The sequence below is a fragment of the Bemisia tabaci genome, chromosome 2 (assembly GCF_918797505.1).
Source record: "Bemisia tabaci chromosome 2, PGI_BMITA_v3".
NCBI lineage: Eukaryota > Metazoa > Arthropoda > Insecta > Hemiptera > Aleyrodidae > Bemisia > Bemisia tabaci.
In genome coordinates this window covers 46,583,325-46,592,138 of record NC_092794.1, presented here as the reverse complement: position 1 = coordinate 46,592,138, position 8,814 = coordinate 46,583,325, and the positions used below count along the sequence as shown (strand labels likewise).

The 8,814-nt window shown below is 36.5% G+C and overlaps 1 protein-coding gene across 1 annotated transcript; it reads right to left on the bottom strand.

Moving 5' to 3' along the window:
* Nucleotides 1-217: 217 nt before the first annotated feature.
* On the bottom strand, nucleotides 218-8,349 carry Ns3 (nucleostemin 3). Its single transcript, XM_019040162.2, has 5 exons — nucleotides 7,921-8,349; nucleotides 6,205-6,327; nucleotides 4,840-4,964; nucleotides 3,321-3,494; nucleotides 218-1,707 (listed from the first exon to the last, which is right to left on the bottom strand). The coding sequence occupies exons 1-5, from the start codon at nucleotides 8,011-8,013 to the stop codon at nucleotides 372-374; spliced, it is 1,851 nt and encodes a 616-aa protein (XP_018895707.2). The 5' UTR covers nucleotides 8,014-8,349; the 3' UTR covers nucleotides 218-371.
* Between the last annotated feature and the right edge of the window lie 465 nt (nucleotides 8,350-8,814).

The window sequence follows — 8,814 nt, the reverse complement described above, 5'->3', positions numbered from 1 at the left end:
GAATTATAATTTTGATAGGACAGAAAATTTCAGAGTTGGATGGCAGAGTTCTCTAATGTTCCGAGATAGTAAAAAAATCTTCGACTTTTTAAATCTTTGAAAACTTGCACAAAAAATTTACCCAGATCGAGTTTTAATCGGTCTTTGTCCCAAACCAGGATACGTTTTAGCTTTTCCGATTTTTGCCATTGCTGACCTCGGAGAAAAAAAAACAAACTTTATGATTTTGATCAACAAAAATTATACATTGTATTCTCCAAAGAAATTAAAAATCGGAATTTCATATACATACACTATTTTACAAAAAAAAAGAAGATGCTTCCTCTAATTAAAGAAAGTAATTGTACTCTCACTTTAGTTTGGCAACGCAATTACTCATCTAAGTGCCTGTACACTCGTCTTAACTTTTCCTTCTTATGACGTTTCTCTTTGAGTTGTTTTCTCCATGTTGAGGGACTACTTGTGTAAAAATTTGAGCTAGCTCCACTGTTGGTAGGGTTTACTCCAGGCATATACTTGGCTGTTCCCTTCATATGTACGCCTGTGCTTTTTTTATCAAAAAAAGTCTGATCTAGCTCAGTTGCTGTTGTTTTGACCGGCTTCAATATACGATGTTGGAGAGGAGTGACAGGTCGCGGCATGCGCACTTTTTTTACTTTAAATTGATGGTACTTAGACTGGTCCCATCCAGGAGGAGCAGTGCAATACAAAAGCCTACCATTTACAAAATCTTTTAAAACATAGCGAGAGGACCTAGGATTATCTGGCTGTCCATTACTTGTCATAAATCCTCGGTTATAGGCATATGCGTTAAGAAGCTCTTCTGAAAAAGGCGGTCTGTCTGGATCTTCTCCTTCCTCAGGTCTGGGGATCATTATACCATAGTGCTGTTCAAGGGCTTCACGTGGAATTAAGGTACATACAAGATTTACGGGAGGAACGTGATCTCGCATCTGATCTATTGGCAAAATTCCATTAATTATCATGTCTGCTTTCGTAAAAACAAAACTGGGAGTTACAAGACCAGGACAATCACAAAGTAATAAATTTGAGTCTAGGAACAAAGTCTGAAAGTGCTTCGTTTTGCCAGGGGTGGCTGAGACTGAAACTTTTTTACAAGTCAACAGGGCATTGATTGTTGAACTTTTTCCTACGTTTGGATAACCTACGAGACCAACAGTTGTCACACCAGGGGTCACTTTTTCATAGTCAGCTTTATGAAATGACTTAAAGAAATCGATGAGTTCCTCACGCGACAGGAGTTTACTGGAATTTTTCACATTCATTTCATCCTCATCCAATTCACCGATAATTTCTTCCTCCTCTTCAGTTTCAAATCCATCATCATCTCCTTCATCACCTCCTTCATCATCTCCCTCACTGTTTCCTTTTTCCTCACTAGTTTCAGGAGCCTCGTCATCGCCCTTGGCCTCCTCCTCAACATCATTTTTCTTCCCATCGACTGCCTCTTCCTCTTCCTCTGGAATTACATCTGTGGCTTCGACTGCAGAGAAAAAGGCAACATTCACACCGATTGACTCAAAGTAGGAGGCCCATGCTTTGCGCTGCTTTCCTGTTAGAAAATCAGCCTTGTTGAGGAGAATCAGATTCTTCTTGTTAGGACTCACTTCTTTCACGTATCTTTCCAAGTCTTCACAACGAAATAGAAGAGGGTTCCGCGCATCCACAATCTGGACTACGATATCACTAAAAATAAAAACAAAAAAATATTAGAGACATGGAATTGAGTTTGATCACAAAAAAACCATAATTCGTACAGATACAGGCTATTTTCTCTCAGTACTGCTTGAGCAAATTGAAACTCTTTCATGCATTTGAACATGGACCCATTCTCATCATTTTCTGCGTCATTGGAATGGAAAGGAATAAGAATGTGATTTTTTTCAACTGAGGAGAATCAAATTATAAACATTTAATTTAAGCCTTTAACAAATGAGGAAAATAAGTAAGATTTTAGTGCTTTCCGGAAAAATTGAATAGAAGTGATGGAGGAAACTGAGCCATGAAAGTATTCTTTTATATAGGTGATGTCTTGCATTTCATATTCAGATATTTGGTATTATGTATTCCTCTGAGCAATTATAAATCAAAGAATACTCTTGGCCCTCTGTCAACTACCAATCAAGAACTGAGCTGCTATGACACAAGCGGTCTAACTGTGCAATCAATGACATTCACAGGCAAAATGAACGATCAATGTTGGCTTACCATTGACTGTGCAGTCTCTGCGCATGCATTGCAAGAACTGTCAGACTACACAGTCAGGACTGCTCCTGTGATAGCTGCTCTGAGGACTTTTTGAAAGAAAAAAAACCAGTAATACCACTGAGAAAAATAATTTTGCCTCTTCGTGTGGGATGTACTTCTTTTAAGCCACGCTTTTCCGCTTTTTTATTTCTGAGGCACAAGTACTGATATCTTTTACTTCATTAATTTTAAAAAAATTTACTGACATTTCATTTCTTAATAAAATATATTGAAAAATAATAGATCTGCATAGCTTTGTCAGCTGCTTTTAAGAGGCTAAAGGATTTCATTAAGGTAACACTTGAAAAACTTATTTATAAAATGTTTTGAACTAGAGACTTTATGAAGACTGAGGACAATTTTAACGTTCATAGCTTCCACTATGCATTTAAATGAAATAAAGTTTCAAATGTATTCTACCTCTATGCTTAAGTATTTTATCATTCAATGGGTTTGTAATTGCAAAAAGAGATACAGCCAAGTGAATCGATTTGATAAGGATAAAATTTCACAAAAGTTACAATAGGCACATGAAAAAAGACTGAAATCCACTCTTTGCTTGCAATCTGCTGAAGAATGAAAAAATGCTTTTTAAGAGGACCGTCATGGCTGTTTTGGTTTATAAAACCGTTTCAAACTTGTGAATACTTTTTGAGTGCAGGAAAAAGCCAAGAGGCACATAGCTCGTCTTTAAAGGGCTGTATCTCAGAAAATTCCTGATCGAATGAGCGACTGAATTGCTTCCCTTCTAGAAAAATAAAGTTTTTGACTACATTTTGTTAACTGCTGAGTTGAAACCACCTTGGTTTCGCTTCAGTCGAGCACTTAGACACGTATTATGTCTCAAAAAGTCCGTCAAAATGCTCTGGCAATAGTGACTGAATTTTGAGGTGTTGTGGAGAAAATTCCTTTTTTTAGAACAATCACATATTAGAGGTTCTTTTTAAAGCTCGGAAATAACTTTTTCACCTCTTTGCCTTCAATTTCTCTGAGAATAGAGTGAGTCTAAAAATATTTTATCATCTTATTATTAAATTAAAGAAATACCATACCTCCGTTCAACCACTCTCCACAATTGTCTCCAGAAATCAAGATTTTTTTCATATGGAGTTAAAAGGAGTCCTTCATCCTCTTGCAGTGATGATAAGTTTCTTCTCCACTCCAGGAACTCCTGCCTCTCTTTCGTCTGCAGTTCTTCAGCTGTTGTTGAGGCATCCCATTTTGGCCTGATTGTCAAAATTAAAATACAAGGTCAATAATACTGACAATAATTCAAAATTTAATGGGCCTTTTGAAATACAAAGACATACACAAATAAATAATATCCTACCATTGGCCTGTACCAAGTAGGAACATATAATGTATCTTTATTTGGGTAAATCTGAAAGCGAATGACAGCCTATCTTAAATTAGCTCTCTTTCTCAAACGAACATAGCAAAAAAATATTTGAATCCAAGGAATGAATTTTTAGAGATCAAGCGAGCATATTCAAGTTTCTAGCAAAAATTTGATTGATTTAAATGGGTGGAAACGGGCCATGAAGTTGGGGGCAGTTAAACGACGAAATTCCTCAACTTTAGGAAAGATGCACTGATTATTTTAATCAATGCTTATTTCCAGGAAGGCCATCTTGTTTTTGACAGACAGGATACCATCTAGACACTGTTTTTTGCTCTTCATACCTATGCCATAATTACAATGGGGTTTCTGCATGTATCGGAGATTTGCAATTTAAATGCTTTCCCTTCTGTAAAATTTAGCAGAAAACTTGATGGTGCCACTGGTTCTCTCAAAAATCAACTCCTAAGCTCAAAAAAAAAACTTCGAAGATGAGGTCATATTAGAAGAGATATCTCATGCCCAGTGAGAGTCCACCTCTATAACTGGTCAAACTCTCCATGCACAGATAGGGAGTAAGTACATTAACAGAGTTTGCCATTTTGTTTGGGGACTCCAAGACTGGAACCATGGCAACCCTTCTGATGTAATTGATCCTTATCTGTCCATGAAGAGTTCGACCACACATAAAGGTGGAGTCTCAAATAGTCAGAGATATCCCCTCCATTACAGTCTGAACATCAAGAGCTTTTTTAGAGCTTGGGAGTTGATTTCAGAGGTTCCAATGGCACCACCATGTTTCTCGCAAAATTTTACATAAATGAAATTACCTAAATCATAAATCCCTCAAACATGCAAGAAGTCCATTACCATCCTTGCTTTAATGAAAATAGACAAAGTTGTCCTGGGGTCTTATGATGTATGAAATCGCTGCACCATGCAACAGTTGGCAGTAGATTGCTCCTTAGCATAACAAAATGAAGTTCAAATAGAATACTAAACAATAGGTCTGGGACAGTGGCGTGGCATGCTTTACGATATATTGATTGATCTGCCATCTAAACCTATGGAAAAGTATCGATAGACAGGGTGTTTGCAACAAACACCTTAAGTAAAAATCGATTCTTTATCATAGCTTCAAATGGGGAAATATCGATAATCAGTCATTCACGCCTCGCTACTGGTCCGGGATTGTGAAGTTTTTACAAGATAGAAAAAATTAGATAAGTTACCTCCTTGGAATCTTCAAACATTTCTTCTTTTCTCTGTGGTTTTCAGAGAGTTTTTCTTGTTCTTTCCGAGTTAATAATCCCACATTACTTTTGGGATTCACAAAATTGACATTCAACCGCTCTGCCTGAAAAATGAATGATAGGTAAACGAAATGTATCTGAACAGAAAGTTAAGCAGTCCTATGAAAAAAAGTAGCAATAAGTTAAAGAAAGTTCCTACTTCCATAGGACACGGAAAATAGGGCACTCTAATTCACTGAGTCTAAATAAGTCTAGAAGGAGATGGTAGGATACAGTTATTTTTGAGAGCCAGTTCGTAATCTGATGTGAAATAATCTATGAGAGACATGTCTACTATTGTTAAAAATTATTACTTGGCATGCTATTTTTTTCTAGAAAAATTAAATTAGGTATATTTTTTTGTGTTACTGCCAGACATTTTTCTGGTTTGTCCCTTCAATCACTACCATTCCTCATCTGTCTCTACTGACTGAGGCAGATTCAAAGACCGATGCTCTGATGAAAACCTTTCATTTCGGTAGCAACAGAGGCAAAAGGAGAAGGAGACAAGATTAGTAAGTGAAAATAGTTTAGCTTTCTTACATTCCGTCTCATCCAAACAACTAAATTCCTAGTCTGAGGTAAATCTACACTGGGAACAAAAAAATATTGAGATGCCCAACAAATTTTTCTGAATCATTGGTTTCACTTAAAATTTTTGGCAAAAATGGATCAATTACGCCATAAGACAAGTTTTAGCTGTTTAATCTTAAACATGCATTTTGTAAACCCTAAATTAAAGCTGAAAGGATAAAAACACAAAATATTGCACTCAATTAGTTGAATGGATTTGTTAAATTTTGCGTTCGCATACTTTCAGAATTATTTTAAGGTTTACAAAATAGACTATTTGAAAGAAAGAGCTGAAATGTACTTTTGGATATAATACATCTGTTTTTTACCGAAAATTCCAAGTGCAACCACCAGTATTTTAGCAAAATCCATTCAACGTCTCGATGTTTGCTTACTCCAGCGATGGATTTATCTTAAAACACACATATTTATCAGTTAAAAAATTAACTCACTTCTAAAATAATTGTTAATATTTACCTACTTATTTGAGAAGTGAGTTAGGTTTTAACATGTCGATTATGTTACTTTCCTGTTTCTAAAGCTGTGTTTTTAAAAACTAAATACCCACTAATTGTCTGTAATTGTGCCAAGAAAATTTCTGATAGAGTACGTGCTGGTTCCAGTTTCAGGAATGCCAGCTAGTCAATCCAACTGATTCGCTTTCATTCAAAGAAGGAAAAATTAACATTGAGAAGGGAATAGTCAAGAAAAATTTAGACGTAAGTAACTTACCATAAATTCGGTGCCAGCTAGCTCAGCGATGGAAAAGAACGCATCGAATGAACTTTCTTCTGTGACTGATTTGAGGTTCAATCTTGCCCAATCAATGCCATCTTCTACATCCGCAGAATGCAACTGTGGAAAATAAGTAAAAGCTCTTAGACTATTACCACCTTTAAAAATACGCGGCTCAGTTATATCTGAGAATCGAATAATTTTTTTTTCTACTCTTTTTTCTTTCAGAAAGCATTCTGATTTACCTATATGAATGATCCATAAAAAATTTTAAAAGATCATGCTGACTTTTCCTGTACCTAGGTACACTACTACTACTTATGATGATTGCAAATTAGTGACATCAGTAAAAAAGGCATAGGTTTGATTGCAGTGTTGCAAACCTCAGTGCATATTTAATTTTTCCAAAAGGAAACTAACCAACAGTCTTTCTTAAAAAAATTGTGAATTTTCCTCACTCATTAAATGATATTCAAGTACTCAGCTACAGCAAAAATACTGAAGAGATAATGTGGATAATATTCTTCAGGAAAATAAAAAATAATTGGAAATTTATATGATTGCAGTAAGTAATAGACATATGCATTCATCAACTTTCCCTGTCAAAATGCAACTGGAAACTATTTTGCTTACACTCTTTGAAGAGTTGATTATTTCCAAATTACAGTAGAATGGATAATTTTTAAGCTTTTATTCTGTTACCAATCATGAAAAGCAGAAAGTGGCAACTAGCCACTGCCTCCAGCTTGGCGCACTTCCATTATATTAATTTTATACTTGCTCTTCAAAACATAAGTTCCAATTCTTCGGCAAAAAACGTCAAACAAAATTACCAACGATAAGAGAGGAAATATCATTCTGTGTGGTAGTGTGTAATATCTGGCAATTTCTGAGTATAGTGATATTGATATCCAAATCGTACTGAGTGAACACAGCAAAACAGCTGTTAGATCTATCTACCAACATTAAAAGTTATTTCCCTGCATTCAGTTTAAGTAAAATGTAAACTGGAATTCATGTGTAAAAACTGACAAGAATCTTCAGAATTAAAACTAAGGAGGCTTCTGTGAGACAGGTCTATCAACAGGGGCAATTTTATTGGTCAGAAAACATAGGTGGTGCCTGTATAGGGAGCACTACAGCATGCGCAGCGCGCTTGCAAAAATGAGCACATGCAGACAAGTAAGGAATGTCTTTCAAGAAACCACCTCGAGCACAAATGGACGTAGTAAAATAAAAAAGAACAATATCCAATGCGGCATGAGTCATGTGATGCATGTATTCTTGAGGATCCTAGGGCTCATGTTAGGACCGATAGATATAGTTCCTTAAGACTTCCATAAGTCTAAATGGAGGTTCTGATAACAATTATTGACAATTAACTAACGAATTTATTACTGCTCCTGGCAGCAAAGCAAAATGCTGACAGACCAACAGGCCGATGATTAAAATTTAAACCAGCCCGATAACACATTGAATTGCGATATACGGCATGGCTGAGATAGGACAATGTTTTGTCTTGTCGGGCTGACATAGCTTCAATAATCGGGCCGCAGGAAGGTCCTGGTGAGAAGATGCAGTGAACATACCATGTCAAGTCGGCTATTGACTAGACTGCAAGATGCCGAATAATTCTCTATCCCCTGAAAAGTTTAGTTGGTTTCAAAATTAATGAGCTGCTGGGCCAATTTTCAATTATGAACGAGAACTCACCATTGACGTCTCAACTTTCTTCTTGCCTTGAGTGTTGCGGAACCTATCCTTGATGAGCGCCCGACCAAGATTCGTTTTCTTCTTCCCACTCATGGTGAGATAAACTGAAGAAATTAATGTAGAAGTGAATGGTCAATGTTAAATTTTAAAAGATGGGGCTGAAATCCTTTTGATGAACAGTATGTAACACGTGTATTTTCACGATTACGGGAGAACACGTTCACGTTGATAAGACTTTCCTTCCTCTCTGGAACGTGGATTCATTGGCTCGGACCTTCACTCATAAACAGTGAACACTATTTTATACACTCCGTAATAAAATCATTCCGTTTCACACATAACACAGTGTTCGGAATTAATAAAACACTTCCCAACGATACGATAAGGTTCGTAGAAGAGATATTTTTGCGTTTTCACATTCAACTTGCATAACTTTTGAGGTTAGAAACTCGACGAGGGCAACGACAAGTAAACAAACAACAAAGGATGACGTTTCGAAAGTGACCAATGAAAATCACTGAGATTTGCGCGGGCTATTTAAATGCACGAAGTATATGTGTAATCATAAGATCAAAAAGTAAATTTTCCTATGTTATAATTCTATAATAGTTTATAACAGACATTGGGGAAACGCCTCCTGACCGCTTCGTGCCTCAGGCGTTATGCGTTACGCTTTACTCGGATGATTTTTCATCATTGAAACCTTCGAAACGTTATTGTTTAATTGCAGTATTTGTTAGACCGAAATCGGCTTACTTTTTGATTCACCTTCCTTCTTCATTGGAGGATCCAAGGGTAGAGGCGGAATTCCCCCCCCCCCCCCTTCCCCGGTTTGCCCGAAAAAACGGAGGAGGATGTAAAAGAAAGGAAAGGAGAAAAGGAACGCTTTTATTT